Source organism: Cuculus canorus, chromosome 1, assembly GCF_017976375.1.
Source record: "Cuculus canorus isolate bCucCan1 chromosome 1, bCucCan1.pri, whole genome shotgun sequence".
Taxonomy (NCBI): Eukaryota; Metazoa; Chordata; class Aves; order Cuculiformes; family Cuculidae; genus Cuculus; species Cuculus canorus.
In genome coordinates, this window is record NC_071401.1 from 122,460,483 (window position 1) to 122,479,900 (window position 19,418).

General features: G+C 47.2%; 1 protein-coding gene across 1 annotated transcript in view; it reads left to right on the top strand.

Annotated features, from left to right (window-relative positions):
• The first annotated feature begins 4,801 nt into the window (after positions 1 to 4,801).
• Positions 4,802 to 19,418, top strand: part of VANGL1 (VANGL planar cell polarity protein 1) — a 45,785-nt gene continuing 31,168 nt past the window's right edge. The window contains exons 1-4 of the mRNA XM_054079856.1: positions 4,802 to 4,880; positions 13,549 to 13,832; positions 15,577 to 15,703; positions 18,471 to 19,078. Of these exons, the coding sequence (XP_053935831.1) occupies positions 13,750 to 13,832; positions 15,577 to 15,703; positions 18,471 to 19,078 (818 nt within the window). The 5' untranslated portion in view covers positions 4,802 to 4,880; positions 13,549 to 13,749. The remainder of the gene's footprint in view (positions 4,881 to 13,548; positions 13,833 to 15,576; positions 15,704 to 18,470; positions 19,079 to 19,418) is intronic.

Below are 19,418 nucleotides of genomic sequence, written 5' to 3' on the forward strand. Positions count from 1 at the left end.
CCGAATAGGAGAAGAGAGACGAGTAATGAGTAAATCAAAGGTATTTATGATCTCATGCAAGTCTGCTGCAGAAAATGATGAAGAGTCATAGATTGTATTCCTTTTCTGCATGCCACATGATGAAATGGGCCAAAATTGGATCTGGCTTCATACCAGTGTCCTACCATTTCATCTGTTTATTCGTGTGTGCATCTTGGAGCATGCCATAAAGCAGTGCCAGTCCATGTACTGACCACTTACAGATCCTGCCTGAAAGATCCCCTAGCCGCTATGTCAACAGGAATGGGAAAAGATCAGAAGGGAATAGGACAGTGAAGGTATCTTGCATTAATGCAGACAGAGAGCACATTCTGGACCAGAGACCATCTTTCTTTAGCTGGAGTGAGTCCAGCATAGGTCTGCTAAAATGATTCAGGGACTAGAGTTAGTGAACCAACAAGGGAGGGTGCCCTCCTTGACCTGCTGTTTGTGAATAGAGAAGGTCTTGTGGCAGATGTGACAGTTGGGGGACGCCTGGGACTAAGTGATCATGAGATGATAGAGTTTTCAGTTCTAAGTCTTCTTGGACTTCAGTAAAGCCTTTGACACAGTTTCTCACAGCATTCTGCTTCAGAAACTGTCTGCCTCTGGTCTGGATGGGGCATGGTTTAAGGGAGTGAGAGGAACGGTTGGACTCGATGATCCAGTGGGTCCTTTCCAACCTGGTGATTCTATGATTCTAGAGCATCTAGCATACCAGGAGAGGCTGGGCAAGCTGGGATTTTTTAGCTTTAAGAAGAGAGGGTTTAGAGTAGAAACAGTGTGAGTAAATGCGTATCAACATGTATAAATATGAGAGGGAATGAAGTAAAACAATGGAACCAGACTCTTCTGGGTAGTCTCCAGCAAAAGGAAAAGAGGGAACAGGTAGGAACTGAAGTAGATAAATTTCTATTTAAACGTGAGAAAAAAATACCATTTTTCCTATGCTAGTGTTAAACACTGGAACAGGTTGCCCAGGTAGGTTCTGGACTCTCTGTCTTTGGAGATGCTTGAAACCTGACATTGCACAGCCTTCAGTAACCTGCTGTAGTTGACTCTATTTTGAGTGGGAAAATTGGACTTCCATTCCAGCTTAAACAATTCTCCTGTGAATCTATATGATCCTTTCCAAGTACTTTAAAAACAAACAAACAAACAAACCTCAAACCCAAACAGCTGTAATCTTCCTTATTCAGGAGTGAACAGGAGAACAGCACTTCACAACTTTCTGAACTGTGACCTTACCACACAAACAGCTTGCCTTACAGAAAGTGTTTCCTCTTGTCTCTGGTTTAAACAGATGATGCGAGATAAGCATGTTAACTGTGTCTCAGCTTCGGCCTCTGAGCCTGTCTTCAGTGTATTTCCCCTTTGCCAATATTCTGAGCAACAGCTTGACGTAGTTGGGTGCAAGTGGGCCTCACTGCTGGGTCAAACAGGTATCTACACCAGCTGGGTCCGGACAGGGTATATATAAGTGGTGGTCCTCTGTGAGGTTTTTGTGCACTCCCAGCTTAGCTCTCTTAGCAAGTTCCTTTCCATGGGGTACTGCAAGAAGTCCTGCTGCTCTAGACCGTGCAACTGGTATATAGAAATCCTCTAAATCTTCTTGAATAGCTGCTGAGGCAGCATAGTGGAAGAAATACAGATTTGGCAGAGGAGTTTCTTGCTTGTTTTCAAAGAGGTCCCTTTAAAGACCTTTGAAAAGCCCCCTAATCAAAGTTTTCCCCCGAGTTTCCGTAGCCTTGCAGGCAGGGCAACATCTCCCCTTGTCCTCTCCCCCACTCAGCACAGGCGAAATCTTGCTTCTCCCCTGTGCCTGATGCGTGGCATGTTGCCTTTTGTCACACTTCCCCCACCACCTGAGCAGGGAGGAAGCAAACCCTGTTGGGACAGCCAAGCCATGGGGAGCCATCAGCAGCCAGCGATGCTGAGGCAGACTCTCAGCGGGATGTCAGATGCTTTATAGGGCAGGGCTGATGCCTGGAATTCAGCAGCATACTCAGACCTTGAGCAAGTTGAGACACATGTTGATGCGTAATACAAGATGGAGCCTATCACTTGATATCGGCCTCTTCCAGTCAGTCCTGGGTTTGGGTTAGTGTGTATACCATGCGAAACAGGAGGTAATCTAACAGCCAAATCAGAGTGATATGGAAAAATTTCTTCTAATTCCTGGTTGACAGTTCCATTGTGAAGTCATTTCATGTAGTGGAAGTGGAGTAGTGGGCAAGCATCACAAATAGAACTGTGGTGTTATTTTGGAAAAAGGGAGCAAAGGGAGATAAAAAGGGAGAAATCAAAGATGCAACCTAGAGAAGCCACAATAATGCAACATAGAAACTGTCTGATTGGACTAATTTCTGTATCTTCGGCACTTGTTCCCTTTGTAGACTGGATTGTTCTTGAATAGTTCAAAGTGCAGGACTGGAATCTAGGAGGTCTAGGAGATAACCCAGAGGTGGAATGAAAAAGGAGCAACATTTGAATACAGAAAGGGTGATTTGCACGGCATGCAGAACTCTGCCTGCTTCCTTCCCAGCTGCCTAGAGCAAGTGGTGTAAGGAATGTGGTGCCCAAGGCAGCTTTGGGCAGACTGTTGGAGGCTTTGAGCCAACTAGGCCCTTCTCCCTGGGAGGCAGGAGGTCATTCCTCATTGCAGACCTCTTGTGACCACAGTCAGTGTGCTGCAGGCGATGGGTGGAGGAGCAGAGCAAGCAGTCCTGAAGGCATTACAGTGCCTAGGAATACATTTGGCCTTGGAGAAGACTCAAGAGTGTGGTTGTCCTGGATGGGAGAGCTCAAAGGGACCTGTCTTTCTGCTGGAGGAGAGTGTGATGGTCTAAGATGATGTGAGGTGCAGGGCTGGGTGGAGGAGAGCTGCAAAGCCAGAAGACCTCAGCGTCAGAGTATCTGTGGGGCTCAGAAGCTGGGCATCCAGGAGCAGGGTGGGGGGACACATAGGTCTCAGAAAGAGGGGCAGCAACAGGAGGTGTGAAAGGGTATAGGTGCCTGGGTAAAAAAATGGCTGTGTGGCCGGGCCCAAAGAGTGGTGGTAGATGGACTTAAATCCAGTTGGAGGCCAATCACAAGTGGTGTTCCCCAGGCCTCTGTTCTGGGTCCAGTTCTGTTCAATATCTTTATCAATGATCTGGATTGAATGTGCCCTTAGTAAGTTCGTGTTTAACACTTGGCTGGTAGGAAGTGTCAATCTGCTTGAGGGTAGGGAGGCTCTACAGAGGGATCTGCACAGGCTTGGATCAATGGGCTGAGACTGATGGGATGAGATTCAACAAGGCTAGTGCTGTATCCTGCACCTGGGACACAACAACCCCATGCAGTGCTACAGGCTTGGGAAGAGTGGCTGGAAAGCTGCCTGGCAGAGAAGGACCTGGAGATGTTGGTCAACAGCCAACTGAACACAAGCCAGTAGCATGCCCAGGTGGCCAAGAAGGCCAATGACATCTTGGCCTGTGTCAGAAACAGCATGGCCAGCAGGGCCAGGGAAGTGATGGTGCCCCTGTACTCAGCATTGGTGAGGCCACACCTGGAATCCTGTGCTCAGTTTTGGGCCTCTCACTACAAGAAGGACATTGAGGCACAGGAGCATGTCCAGAGGAGGACAACGAAACTGGTGAAGGGTCTTGAGCACAAGTCTTATGAGGAGCAGACAAGGGAACTGGGGCTGTTTAGCCTGGAGAAAAGGAGGCTGAGGGGAGACTTTATCACTGTCTACAGCTGCCTGAAAGGAGGTTGTAGAGATGTGAGTGCTGGCAATTCTATCACTGATTGAAGCAGTAGGGTATTTTTTATCTGGGTTTGTCAATAATGACTTGCCCACAAGATCTTTGCAGATCCAGAGGGTTAAGAAATCAAGTCACACTGGCTGGAAGAGCAAATATGGATGTTGCGGAGTGTGTTCTGTAATGCTGTTGCCTGTGAGCTCGTTGCTGCGGCATCCTGACTTGGAGGAGAAGAGTTACAGAGAAGAGAACTTCAGCAATGCTTTGCAGTCTTTGAAGATCTTCATTTTGACTCTGCTTGGTATTTTTTCTCCTCTGGGGTTTGGCTGTGTAGCTGGCCACAGCTATGGACCAGCATGGGCTCTGTGATCATAAATGATGAATAGAGTCTGTTCTTCCAAGTGACAGGTGATGAGATGAGAGGCAATGGCCTCAAGTTGTGCCAGGGTAAGTTCAGAGTGGATATTGTGAGACATTTCTCCACTTAAAGGGTCCTCGGGCACTGGCAGAGGCTGCCCAGGGAGGTGGTTGAGTCCTCATCCCTGGAGGGATTTAAGAGACGGGTAGATGAGGTGCTCAGGGATCTGGTTTAGTAATAGGTACAGATGGCCTCAATGATCTCAAAGGTCTTTTCCAACCTACTGATTCTATGACTCGGTGTTCCCCTCCCCAACACGGTGTCCCCTTGTCGATACAGTGTCCCCTTCCCCAACACGGTGTCCCCCTGTCCCTGTAAGCGGCAGGACGAGAGGGAATGCCCTCAAGTTACACCAGGGCAGGCTCAGGTTGGATATTAGGAAAAATTTCTTCACGGGAAGGGTTCTCAGGCACTGGCAGAGGCTGCCCAGGGGGGTGGCAGGATCCCCATCCCTGGAGGTGTTTAAAAGACGGGTGGATGAGGCGCTCAGGGTAGGGTCCAGTAGCGGGCAGGTACGGCTGGGCTCGATGCTCTCCAGCCCGCTCTCCCCCGCACTGCTCCCACGCCCCGGGACGCTGAGCAGGCGGGGCGGGTCTCCGGGCGGGGCGGGCACAGGAAGCGGAAAGCGGCGGCTGCGGGAGCGGCGGCGCCGGGGGAGGCAGCGGGCGGTGCTGGCATGGGGCGCCCGCGGCGGAGAGGTGAGTCCGTCCGTCCGTCCGTCCGTCCGTCCGGTGCCGCTGCCCTCCTCGCGGTGCCCGACAGCCTCTACTCGGCGTGGGGGGAGGACAGCCGGGGGGGGCGCCGACTGCGGGGGGGACCCCGCTCTGAGCCGGCGCTTTGCGGGGCCGCTTGCTGAGATCGGGCTGGGGGGAGAGGAGCGGGCATAGGGCATCGCCGGCCGGGGCCGTCTGGGGCTCGGCAGGGCATCTCGGGGGTCGGCAGGGCATCGCCAGGGGCTGCAGGGCATCCCTAGTGTCGCCCGGGGAGCGGCAGGGCATCCCCGGTGCCATCCCGGGAGACTGTAGGGCACCGTCAGTGCCATACTAGGGGGCTGTAGGGCATCCCCGATGTCGCCCCGGCATCACTGGTGCCATCCTCAGGGGCTGCAGGACATCCCCGCTGCCACCCCGGCATCCTCGGCGCCGTCCAGGGGGCTGCGGAGCATCCCCGGTGCCGCCCTGGCATCTCCGGTGTCGCTCGGGGGGCGGCAGGGCATCCCCCGTGCCATCCTGGGGGGCTGTAGGGCATCCCCAGTGTTGCCTGGGTGGCTGCAGGGCATCGCCACGCCATCCCCGGCATCCTCGGTGCTGTCCGGGGGGTTGTGGAGAATCCGCGGTGCCGCCCTGGTATCCCCGGTACCATCCCGGGAAGCGGCACGGACGGCGGGTCACGGTGCTGCGGGAGCCGACGTGCAGAAGAGGCTGAGCTGCAGGGAGAAAGATATTCAAAGAAGGGTGAGATCTCGGCTACCTCCTGGTGTAAAAAAAAAGACCCGTGTGTTCCAGCGTTGTCTGTGGGTGTGGGCAGCGTCTTCCCAGCCAAGCTGTGCCTTTGGAGGGACCTGTGTGTTGTTTGTGTACTGACATGCATGGATTTGGGGAATTCACACCCGTGTGAATGTTCTGCTGATGCCTCGCGTGCTCAGGCTGTATAAAACAAGCTAGTTTATAGCTGGAAAGGTCCCGCTGGGCAGCGAGGGGGGGCGAGAAGTGACCCGGGGAGGAGTGGGAACACTCACACAATGGCACTTCTCTGCTTAGAAGCTGAAGGCTTGGTCGCTGAAGTGATGCACGAAGTTACAGGCTTGCGGGTTGGTTTTTTCAGCCTGGGGAAGCTCACATAGCTGGGGAGAAACCTGCCTCAGCAGCCGCTGCTGAGAGCAGTCTCCTCTGGTGCCTCGGCAGTGCTGGGATACTACCTGAATGGTGCTGAATGCTCCCAACACAGGGCAAAGTCATTGCCTAAGCTGTGCAGTTGGAGAGCCATGGTGAAACAACCTTGTTCCCTTCTTTAGCAGACTGTCAAGGCTGTAAACTAACTCCCCTCTGCCGAGGACTGAACTCTTTGGTTGCAGGGTTGAGAAAAGCATAAGTGACTTGATGGCAGGGGTTTACTCTGGAGAGGCAGACTTGGCAATTCTGTTGCTGATTGAAACAGTGGGGATTTTTTGGCCCTGGGTTTGTCAATAATGACTTGCCCACAAGATCTTTGCAGCTCCAGAGGGTTAAGAAATCAAGTCACGCTGGCTGGAAGAGCAAATATGGATGTTGCGGAGTGTATTCTGTAATGCTGTTGCCTGTGAGCCCGTTGCTGCGGCATCCTGACTTTGAGGAGAAGAGTTATGGAGAACTTCAGCAATGCTTTGCAGTCTTTGAAGAGCTTCATTTTGACTCTGCTTGGCTCTTTTCCTCCTCTGGGGTTTGGCTGTATAGCTGGCCACAGCTATGGACCAGCGTGGGCTCTGTGATCATCTCGCGTGTTAATTTTGAAAAATAAATGGTGAATAGCGTCTTACAGAAAGCCTCCCTTAAGAATGTTCCCTGTGAGCTGCAGTTTTGGAAAGATTCCAGCGTGTGTTAGAACCGCCCAGGCAAGTATCTGACTGCCCGTGGTCACTGGCCAGCAGCTCCCTGTGGCTGCTTCTGGTTTTCTGGTTTTGGTTAGTAGTAGCAGTGTTCTTGATGGCCCTTACCTTATGGATATGTGCACCTAGGCAGGGCTCTGTCTTTGGGAGACCGGGATACCATACTAGGAAAATGCTACTAAGGTGACTGCAGTTGTCCTAGCAAAACAGCGTGACATATCGTTGTGGTAGCCTGCCTCCCTACCAACCTCATCTCTGACAACCAAAGTAAAGAGTGGTATGAGAAACGTGGCTTTGCTGATATAGGGAATGTTTTGCTGCATAGGCAATGTTTTGCTGCATAGGGACCTGAAAGGCAGACCCGAGTGGAGAACTGTGATTGTAGAATGGTTTGAGTTGGAAGGGACCTTAAAGATCATCTAGTTCCACCCTCGCCTCCCATCACGGGCAGGGACACCTTCCACTAGATCAGGTTCTGGTTCTGCTAGTGGGAAACAGTAAGTGTCATGCTCCTCAGTAGCTGATACTGTCACTGGGCAATGTGGCAGAAGGAGAAAATGAACCTCTTGTGAAAACTATCTTAGGACTTCTTTTGAGTTCTTATTAGCCTTTACTTCAGAATGATCTGATTTGAGTCATAGTAAAAAACAATTATTATTTCCTCAGGGGTCAACACCCTTGCCCTTTCTCCTTGCAAGGTCAGAATGGCATTGCCTTTGTGCAGGGTTGAGCAAGAGAACAGAGATAAAAGGGACACTCCGTGCTGTGGAGTCCAACTATGTTGTCTACTGGGGATTGAACAGGGGCTGTACACTTTTTCATTTTAAATGCAAATAGAAAGTGCAGGTGGACACACAGTATCCTAAAGGGGGGTGTGCACTTTCAGTAGAGAAACCATTTGCAGTTAGTAGCCTTTAATGCCATCTTAGTACCTAATTACTATGGCTAAACCTAAACTTTGAACACAGAGTACAGGTGGTGCCTGCTTGCACAGGCGGAGTCTGAAGAGTCTTGAAAGTGTCTTTCCCCTCTCTGTTTCACTAAGGCTCTGAGTCTTTAAATGTCAGTATGGAAAAGTGTGTTTCTGTGTGCACAGTCCCAGGTGCTCTAGTGTCACAAAGGTGGGGCCACAATGCCTCCTACCACATTGCATGACTCTGGGGTTAAGAGCTTGAGACTTGAATGTCTAGTGATACAGGAGAGACGTGGGCAAGGAAGTGCAAGTTTTCACCAGTCTGACAGGGTGACAATGGAGGTATAGTTTGCGTGATAGACTTGCGTGATAATTTTGCTTTTTGTTCCTCAGAGACTTAGATGGCACAGGCTCCTGGCGTGGGCAAAGGACTTCCTCCAAGGAAGGGTTAATTGATGGGTCCCACATGGACAACTTCCCAACTTCCACCTGTGTAACAGGGAGGCAAGACGCAGGGTCTTACCACTTAAAAACATCAGTTGCTCGTATGGTCATTTTGGCTGGACATTTCTGTTATTGAAACAGCTTTGCTATGTTTTCAGACCTGTGTTGTTGCATGCTCTGAGTAAACATGCAGGTTGATTGCTTCAATAAACCAAATGACTTTTCTTTTGGAATATCCATGTCATAGGCTTATAGGTTTCAGCCCAGAGTCTGGAAATTCCCAAGAGGGGTCTATGGAATCTTTCTAAGAAGCTTCTGAGATGCGAAAGCAAAGAAAACCTCTTGCTAGAGGGCTTGAATTTCCTGACTACTAAACATTTTTTGAGGATGAGGGGCTTACAAATCAAGAGCCACTGCTGCAGAGTAAAAGCCCTGGTTTATATATATGTATTTTCAAGGCCAAAACTAATCTTATTTAACAGCATGCAAAAGTAAGTAGGAAGCTTTTGGAAAAACCTTGTTTCCCTAAGCTTACTGACCATTAAAACTGAAAGGCTTGGCTGTGTGAGTAGTTCAGCATGGGTGAACCTCTGTGCTTACAGATCACATTGCTGGATTGAGGCCTCCTCAAGAAATTCAAAAGCAAAAGGTTCCTGTGGCATTGCTCATAGGTCTTACTATATATGCAGTTGAATGTAGCAAGTTGCGTAACTTCTCATTTTTACGAAGTGAATAATAGGAATACATGGCAGCCATACCGTGCAGACGAGTTAATGCCGGAGTTGGAAGGCTTCCTCACTGCCTAGCCATCTTTTAGTTATTTTTACTCTTGAACCCTAATGCTGTCCCATAGTTTAGCCCTTGGGATTCTGTGTGTTTAAGTTGTGAAGTTCTTCATTTCACTGAATGAACAAAAAGGATTTCTCAGCATGATAGCTTGTGGGCACGCGTTACCCTATAGACAGCTGGTGCTATTTAACAAGTGAGGCCGATGGCGTGTGGAGCTGAATGTGTGCACATCTTCACGGACACTTGTGGCTGCTTGTGCTCCAGATGGCACTTCCAAATATATGTAACTTCATGAACCGACTGGTAAATCAACTCTAATTGATTGCAAGCTTTAAACGGGGTAAGACTGAAAATGTACAGACAAGAATTTCAAAGCTGAGCAGCTTTGGAGTTATTTGCCTCGACTTCACAGGGGAAAATCCATCGGGAAAGCATGAGATGTAAAAGAGTGCTCTTGTTTGCGTTTGCCTTCTTTGATTCAAAGATGTAACTTGCTCCTTTAAATTCCCCTTGGGCTGGGAGCCAAATTGTGCTCCCTTGAAGATGATCACAAAGCGAACTTCATTGGAGATGGGACTGGACTCCCAGCATGGAAAATAGCAATTCAAAAGAACTCTTTTTGGAGATTTATGAGCATATGAAAAGCGGGAGTTACAATGAGTTGTGTAGCTGCGTAAAAACTGTAATCACAGTGATCTCTGTGGTATTCAGGGGTAACTACATTTCTCTGCTGTTCTGCAGGATGCAGCCATCCTTCTTGCCAGAATAGGGTCCCAAAACTTCCTTTGGGGTGTCCTTAGCATTATTTTCCATGCTAGTACTTGGCATCCTTCTGTCATCAGTGAGTGAGGGAAAGGCAAAGTGAGAGTGTCTGCCCTACTGGGAGCAAAGGGCTTGTTGTGCAGTTACACAATTGTCATGGTTGGAGTGGAGGAGACATTCCTGGCCCCCCTCTTGCTGTTTGCTTGCGTTGCTATTCACCCTTGTGTTGGTGGTGTTGTTTGGGGCTATGCTGTGAACTAGGTCACGGAAAGTATCCAAGACAAAAGCGTGGCAAGGGGGGGGAAAGGGATTTTTTTGTTGTTGTTTTTTGCTTTCCAGCAGTGCTATTTGCTTGCTGAGAATTGTGTTGACACAACCAAGAGTGGTGAACCGTAGGGTGGAAGTAGAAGCTACTTACACCACCTTTCTTGTCAGTACTGAAATACGTTGCAACTGTATTCTCGGGCTGAAGGAGGTTTCTTTCATGCAGGCCCAGAAGCTCTGCAAACAGACCATGCCTTCAGTGGTGTCCTGCAAGATGTAATCATCTTTTGTGAAGTTGTTTCAATTGGCTGAATTGGGCTCTCATTTCACACTTGTTTGTATGGGGATGAGGCCGCAAACGATGGGGCTGCTTTTTTACACAGCGCAGTTGTCCTTGCCTAGCAGGGTAGGATAAGAATCATCATTAGTAGTGATTTAGTAGTGGATGTATTTAAAGATTGTGCTTAGTTTGGATGTTGTTGTGCTATGCAGGATAATCATACAGCTTGTCTTCTCCAGCTTTGCTCAGGCTGTAGTGGTGAGCAGTGTTCAGGTGGTGGCTAATCCAGGATTGGCTTCTGTCTGTACCATTGAAAGAGCTCTAACCTGGAGACGTAGTTTGGCATGTTACTTGTCTTTTGGTCTCCTGCCTGCCTCTTCCGCAACTGTTCCAGAAGCTTTTCTAGGGTAAGGCTTCCTGCTGTAAAATAGACCAGGAGGTAGGTAGCTTGCTTGGGTTGGCTATGAGAAGTGTGTGTTTGGACTGTGCTCCTCCCTTCTTCGTTTCTTCATATCATCCTGCTCACACTGGGAGTGGTGCCTAGCTAGCAGCTCACGCTGTCTTTTGTTGGCCAAATCTAGGAATTCTTGTTGAAGATCAGCTGTAGTTGGGCACCAGACAAAGCCAGTCATCTTTTGTTTTATTGAGCTGAAGTTGGGCAAATATACGATCTTCCTAGCATCCCTGTAACTGCCTTGGCAGGAAGATCTGTTTAGCCAGCTGTGTGTCCTGCAGCTAGGACCAGGAGGTGGTGCAGAGTCCCCAGGTTCATCGTATTGCTTTTGACAATCCAGGAGGCCTAACGTTTTTTGGGGGCCTTTTTGTTGACTTTTCACAGAGCTGTGTCAAAACCGTTGCTCTTGTTGACACAGAAAACGAAAGTTGGCATGATCCAGCCTGCCCTGACGTTCCTGTGTTAGTCATCCCTTGACTCTGCTTTCTCTGCCCAGTGCCCAGCGCCGTCTTGCTTCACCCACCATCTGAATGGGCACTGCTCACTTCTGGTTCCTGTCTAGGCAGTCTTTGCGTTTCCACAGCAGGCTCTACCTGCTGAAATGTTCTCCAGCGTCTCCAGAGAACCGTGACCCTGTGCTGCTGGGGTGAGGGGGATCATAAGAGGAGCTGTTTTCCCAGTCCCTGCCTCAGCTCTGGTTTTTCTATCTAGGAGTTAGGAAAAAGTTCTGGTTTGTAGTTAGAGGAAAAGCTGGGAGCTGATGTATGCTGTCACCATTCTTTGCCTTTCCTATTCCTGTACTGTGAAGATGGCGGTTGTTGTTAAAGGAACGGCAGTAACATCATAGTCAGTGGTTTAAGCTTACAATACTTACTACATTTTGTACAACTGGAAGTGTTCCTGGTTTCTGATGTCTAATGTTTGCAAGATCCTGAGTAGCCATCTCCTCTATTGTATCATAGTGCTTTTTGAAGGTAGGTGACTGGTGGTCTCACTCCATTTGTCGGAGAAGGACAGACACAGAAGAAAGATTTTTCCAAGGTTCCCTAGCAGAACAGTAGCAGGACAGAGGTAAAAATCAGGTTTAATGAATCTCGGCCTATTGCTAGAGCCATAAGCTACAGGCTGTGTGCAAGTCTAAGGGAGTCAATGAGTGTCAACATCATGTGTCCCAGGCTGGGGGATTTTTATTCTGCTGCAGTAATGATGCCATTTTCCACACTATGCTGTGACTTGGCTTTATATCTTGCTATGTTTAAATTAATCTTTATTCATCTCCTCCCACAGGTAGGCTTTTCGTTCCCATCCTTATTTGTCCTCTCTAGATTCTGGGCTGCCTTTAGGGAGCTTTTTTGAGATATGATATGCCCTTAGAGTTCGGAAATTCCTGTACACAAACAGTCCTCCTGCCTTGTCCTTTCCAAAAGCCCTGTCAAGCCAAAGTGGTGTGCAGATACCTGCAGTTCCCGATGCAGTGGGAACACTTCTTTAATGTTGTTGCAGATTGTATCGCCAGCCAAGGAACCCTGTGGGGAAGAGGCTTAATTTTTTGGCACAGCTTGCATGTGGTAGAGCTCTCTGTTCGGTTACAAGCATTTCTGGAGGTGTTAATGGAAGAATCTTATGGCTGGAAAGATTGGCCATAGTGTAAAGCCTTATTTCTGTTGTCGCTCTGTATTTGGGGAGGGAGAAGATAGAAAGCAATGGTTCATTGCTTACAGCTTTGAAAAATGCTGCGAGCAGAAAGTAATGGAGGGATCTAATTTGATTTTAAAGAGGTCTTTTGTCCCGTCTGAAAATATGGCGTGGCTGTAGCCCTTTGTTACACTGATGTTGGCTGAAGGCAGCAGATGCCTGGGCAGGAGGCATGCAAGATTGCTGCTTTGTGCCAGATACTGAAACTCTCCATCTAAACCGCTTTGCATTTCGAGGTGTTTCCCCAAACGGGTGACTAACTCCTCTGCTTTCCATTTCTCTTCTCACCTAACGCAGGATATGGGTTTGGAAAGTAGTTGGCCTCTACCCTTCTTCCCCACAGGGATTCAGGGGTTTTGACATTTCACTGTTGGAAATTGTTCTGATGTTGCCCTGCTCCTGTTTCAAAATCTGTGACTCTTTTATGCCCTTTCCAGATAGGACTTAAAATTCTGTTCCAAATGGAAATATGCTGTAGGAAGTGTTGGCCCATATAAGCTAGACGTGATCTCTAATCAACTCTCCTCGGTATTATTAGTATGTGTATATATAGATATAATTTTTAATAAAATTCAATTCTTCAAGGCCCAAATTAGCTTTTGGAGGCAAAGGTCACTTTGCTTTTAGTGCCATTGATGGTATAGTAACTAATGCTTGTAAAATAGGCACATCTTGCAGTTGTGAAGACAAAGCAGTTTCAGACATGGTAGCCTGATCCCCTCTGCATTTCTCCTAGGAAATCACCCTCACCCCCCACCCTTTCTCCCTCTATGTAGGCTGCAACACTGCCATTGTGGGGTTGTTTGGGCTGTGTATTACACAAGTGAAGTGATGGGGATGTGAAAGTCAAGCCCAGTACTTTTTCTGGGGGTGAATCGCTCTATCTAGGCTGCCAAATCTTCTCCAAGTCACTGTCTTTTCCAGGTGACTCGCACAGTTTCTCATGGATTTTTACAGGAATGGGCTAGACTTTGCAAAACAGAGGTGCTATCAAATTATTTAAAGCTCTACAAATGCATGCATTTCACTAGACTGGAAAGAGATATTGACCAAGATGAGCTTGCAAATTTGGCACGGCATGATGAGCGGTGACTTGTGGTCAGGGTGAGGGAATTGCCACAGTGTGAATGCTGGTTTGCTTTGCTTAGTGTGCACTTCCATACTCATTTGTCTTTCCTTAGGTCCGTCGTGAGGAGCTGAACACCCCCCTGCTTTGATCAGAATCCTAGTAAATGAAGCTAACTTGCTGCCTGAGGACCAGACCTCACTGATGACTGGGAAGCAAAGAGTACCCAGAAAAGCACTTTTACCCCAGATTTCACGTCAGAAGCACCAGAAACTCCTCTTCTAAGTAAAATCTGTGCCCCTTCTGTGCAGACCTGATGTCTGCTGCAATGGATACAGAATCCACGTATTCGGGATACTCCCACTACTCAGGTCACTCCAAAAAAGCCCACAGACAAGGGTAAGGAAATGTTTATTTTTAATTACTTGTTGCTCTAAGCTAGGACATGTCCCGTAGGAAAAAAATTATAAGCCAGGATGAAATCAGTTGGGCCACAGCTCTGGAGCTGATACATGTGGAGAGTCCTCATGAGGAATCCAGGGAGGAGACTGGAAGCAATAATGCTGTTAATTTAATGATACTCAACCTCTTGGATGCTCGCTGAGGTCATGTATGGCCAGAAAGACTGGGAGACTGCCAGTAGAAGGATAAGATTACTTAACTCTGCTTTCAAAGTACGAGGGGTGAGTAGAGTCTCTGGGGATAAGATGCATCAGTCTTCCTAAACTGTTAATTGCCAATTGTTTTCTGATGCCATTCCTTTATTGTGTTACAATAAGATTTCCTATGTCTTCTTACTGTCCTCCTGGCTACTCTGTTGTTGGGTTGTTTTAATAGAATTTGAGTGGCTCTTGAGTCTACAAGTAGTCCTTCATCGGCATCTATTGGATTAGAAGTCAGGCTTTTTTGAACTTGAATAGCAAGTCCTCTCTGTTGAGGTAGTTCAGCAGCCTTAAAACCCATCTTGCTCTAAAACTTCTGATTACTTGGAAACATTATGCTTTTTTTCCCCCCCATCATCATTAGTTGTATTTACAGAACGTGTCACTTACAGTCTTTGCAGATTGGAACTGAGCTGGTCCAAAATAACTTTGCACTTCAGAAGCAATTGTCCTGTGTGCTTGGAAAAACAATTCTTCCATAAAATGAAGTCTTTTTGCTCACAGTCCAGTTATGAATAAAACATCTCTTATTTGCCTTTTCTCCTCTCTTTAACATCCCCATCCCCGATATGAATTGCCCTTTGAAGCTTAGAATGCCATGTGGAAAGATGTCTTCAAAGTTCCCAAAGCAACATACAAAATCTTAAAGCCTCATACTGTGAACAGGAGAAAGTCTCATCCCACGAAACCTTTGGGGTGTGGTAGTTCGGAGAGAGAAGGAGTGGAGAAAGCAGAGCTGGGACACTGGATGCTCCTGAGCTTTAGCCTGGTCCTTGAGCCCAGTGAGGGTCTCTGGTACAAAGGCTGCTTCCTGTCCAGGTAGGAAAATATTGACTAGCCGATTGATGGGGCTTAACTCATCTTGAGACGCTCTCAGATGAGAAGCCATGAGATCTGCAAGGGTATTCTGGAAGCAGGCACTACCCTGGTACCCTCGATGTTCTTTATGCCTTTGTAAGAGGTTAACCGGAGGTTATTAACCAGTGGAAATGAAGTTCACCGAGTGTCCTGCAATGTTAAGATCCTAGTTGACTTTGCAGGAACTAAAGCAGTCTTGATCAATTTTAACTATACACCTCCCTGTGAGATGCTTTATTGCAGGTGAAGGGCTGTGTAGACCAGTTAATCCCAAATAGAGTTACCAGTTCTTGGGAGAATGCAAGCTTCTCTTTCAAGGGCAGCACTGGCAGAAGCTGTTTTAATGGAAGATGAGGTGGTGGGAATATAATATACCACTGCCTCATTTTCTCCACTTTTTGGTCACTGAGGGCAGACTGCCTCAGCCAGCAGGCTGTAGGCTGCTCTGGGCAAGATCTCCTTCTTCCCTTTCCAAAGGTTGTTTTGTTACAGATTGAGTCAGTATCAACCAAAAGATGGGCAAGTGTGACTAGGTCCTAATGCTTAGGATTCCTGCTGCAGGTAGCAGTGTAGCAGGTTCTGAAACTCTGGTAACATTGTTCTCCCTTGCTCTGTTGGAAAAGGAGCCGGGACAGGCACAAATCACCACGAAGCAAAGATGGCAGTCGTTCTGAGAAATCTGTCACTATCCAGACACCTCCTGCAGAGCCGCTGCTTGGGAATGATGCCTCGCGGGCAGAGGATGGCCAGGTAAGGACGGATTGAAAGCAAACGTGGAGTGTGGTTTCTGGACCGGAACATAGGACTTACCAGCACGTGAGTTTTATCTTCTTCCAAGAGCATTATTTTTGACAGCAGCAGTGCTGATGTGACTGCTCCTGGAGCACTAATTTCCCTCCATCTCCAAAGCAGCATCTGCCAAGCGCTATAAAAACATCGATTTTCATCATCTCTCTGCATTATTCAGGTCAACTCTTTCACCTGTATGTGCACTTTTGTTTTTAAATGGGATTTGCTCTAAGTAATTGTGTAAAGCACATTAGGACCAGGATCCCAGTAGGAAAAGGAGGCAAGAAATGTAAAACTAACCTGAAACACCTGGGCAGGAGGGTGAACTCGGTGAGAGCTAGTGTATTAACGCTTGGTTCAGTAAAGAATGGAATAATTCTGGGTTGAGATTGCACGTAGGATGGATCCAGGGCTCTGTGCTCTAGCATTTGATGTGAAGGTACATATTAATTTTCAAAGAATGGCTGATGTTCAATAAAGAATGGAATAATTCTGGGTTGAGATTGCATGTAGGACGGATCCAGGACTCTCTGTGCTCTAGCAGTTGATGTGAAGGTACATAATTTTCAAAGAATGACTGATGTGGCAAGACGTAAAATGCATGATGTTTCAGTGCCTCCTGGGCTGAACTTGGGATATATTAATCCTTGACTGTGGGGGTCTACCTCTGCTCTTTGCGGGGAGGAAAAAAAGAAGCAAACAAAACCCAAAACCTATAACCTGATGCTCAGTTTCCACCCAGACTGTCTACAGTAGCACTTGTAATAGTATTCATGTAACTCACTTCATGTACCGTATTTTGTAATCAGATGCTTGTTTTCATAAGTTCCATCAATTACTTCAAATAGATCTAAAGGTGCCAGTGAATTCTTAAGCCTTTGTTTTCCTGTGGATCTCCTCAATGTGAATTAAAACCAGAGCAAAATCGGTTGACTAGTGAACAAAGTGCTCTCGCTTGTGTCCAACAACTTTGGACCACTAGAGGTTTAGACTCATATTTCCATATAATTACACGGGTTTTTTTGCATGTGCCACTTGAAGTGGGAAGAACTGTTGTAAGGGGTAGACTGAGACTAGGATTGTCTGTTGTCTTCTGGGCTGTAGGCTTAAGCTCCTGTGGTGTTTCTGTCCCTTCTCTCTCCTGCCCAGTTTCTCAGCTTGTCAAATGGAAGAAACTATGCAGAGCTATTTCATGCATAAACATAAAATAGTTTACATGTTTAAATTGCTTTACTGGACGTACTTCACTGACTTTCAGGACATGCTACAATGCAGATCTCTCTTCTGGGGCCTCTGTTCTGGTGAGAAGTGAGTCAAAATCCCCTCATGTTAATTGAAGACACTGACTGTGGTTGGTCTGTCTCAAAACCCAACTGCTCTGAGTATGGGAGGTATTCATGTCTTGGAGAGCATTAGAAGTTAAATCCCTGGAGTTCAAAGTAGTCATGCTGCCTCTGTCTGTTGCTTTCCCAAAGATTCTTGAAGACACTTTCTTTTTCCTCTTTTGAAAAAGTGAATAAAGGTTTCAAACTATGCCCGTATAAAGCAAAATGCTCTGGTCTGCTTACATAGCTGGAAAAGTCTGGGAGAAGGTGGAAATCCTATAAATCACACAGGCTTCAGGAAGATACTTGGAAGGATAGGAGAAAGAGCAAAACACGCTTCTGAATGAGCTTTGCAGCTATGAAGGTGTTGGGTGCGAACCAGCAAAGCACATGCATTGCCCTGTTTGTGTATTTGTGGGAAGCATTAAGAGTCTTCATGTACATGAGTCACTCAAGCAGCAGCTGTGAGTCAAATCCATACATGTCAGTTTAACTCTGTGCCCCTGCCAGCACCGGGAAGGAGCAATTGGAGGCACCATGGGATGGGAGAACTAGCTTGCAGAAGTCCTCTCACATTAGCTTAGGGAAGAAAACTTATCAGAAAACATAATGTAATCTAAAGCTTGAGACAACTCTTTCAGGTAAGCTTTTCCATGGCTGAGTCCCTTCTGACAGTGTCCTGGACTCTGATACCAGAGCTACTTGGTAGTCTCAGATAATCTACGTTTAAAGCCCCATACCTGAAAATATCCTTTGACCACCTGCGACACGTTGTTTTATATAATCTTGTGTTAGAATATGTGAATTATTGAGATCAATGCTACTGTAGAGGAGAATAAAAGAAAACAAAGTGGAGGAACTTGCTGGAAGTGTGGTTACTTCTGTTATGGATGGAAAAATAATGTGTGAACATGTTTTTGATTGTGTAACAACAACTGGCTTGAAACGCTGAAATGAAAGTTTCCCTTCCAGGTTCTTCTGTGGTGCACTTACACGGCAGAATTTGTAGGCTGGAAGAGTGTTAGTCTTTGCCCTACACATGGGAACTGATGATTACTGCAGATTCCAGGAGTTATATGATATTACTCGTTAAATGTGCTGGAAGAAGAACCTCTGGGGTGCAGTGAGTGGCATATCAAGCTGAGCTACCTGCTCTATAGTTACAGCTTTTTATCACCTAACATCTGTAGTTGCTGTTTTGGACAAGCTGCTGTTGTTTTAAAACATTTGTTAATTTTCAGGGTTGATTATTCAACATATTGAAGGTGTTGCTTTAGCTATATTTTTTTTCTGGCACTTAAGTCTTTTGGAGCAATCTTTTTCCAGGCAGGAAAAATAGGAGACCTGAAAGGAATAATCTGATTGTTTCAATACTATTTTTGTTTATCTCTTCCTCCATCTAGGATGACAACTGGGGTGAAACCACGACAGCAATCACGGGCACGTCTGAGCACAGCATTTCACAGGAGGACATTGCCCGGATCAGTAAGGATTTGGAGGACAGTGTTGGGTTGGACTGCAAACGTTACCTGGGCTTAACAGTGGCAGCTGTTCTTGGACTCCTTGTCTTCCTTACCCCCATCGCCTTCATTCTGTTACCCCAGATCCTGTGGCGGGATGATCTGGAGCCATGTGGTACTGTCTGTGAGGGACTGTTCATCTCTGTGGCATTTAAACTCCTCATTCTTCTGATTGGGACCTGGGCTTTGTTTTTCCGCCAGCCTAAGGCAGATATACCGAGGGTGTTTGTGTTTCGGGCCCTTCTGTTGGTCCTTATATTCCTGTTCGTGTTTTCCTACTGGCTCTTTTACGGCGTTCGCATCTTGGACTCGAAGGACACCAACTACCAAGGAATAGTGCAGTATGCAGTGTCTCTGGTGGATGCGCTGCTCTTCATTCACTACCTGGCCATTGTGCTGCTGGAGCTGCGGCAGCTGCAGCCCATGTTCACTGTCAAGGTAGTTCGGTCAACAGATGGAGAGTCACGATACTACAGCTTGGGGCACCTGAGGTAGGTACAAGCCCTTGAAGTCCAATGGTGGTGATAAATGTGGCTATGCTGTAGTGCAAAGCATCAACTGCTTTTGTACGTGGGATACCACACGTTTCTGAATCCTTTTCCAGAGAAATACTAGCATCTCTCCAGAGTAACCAAACTGAACCTGTGTGTGCCTTTTGCAGCCAACTGAAATGTTTGCATTCAGGTGGTTTTGCTGTGAAGCCCATTCCTCTGGCAGGCTGGGTCTACCTTGAAGGACTTAGCCAGGCAGCTACACCATAGGATCTGAAGGCTGCTTCCAGCGACTGGAGACTCTCCTTATTTCCAAGATCAGCAATTTTCTGCAGTTTTA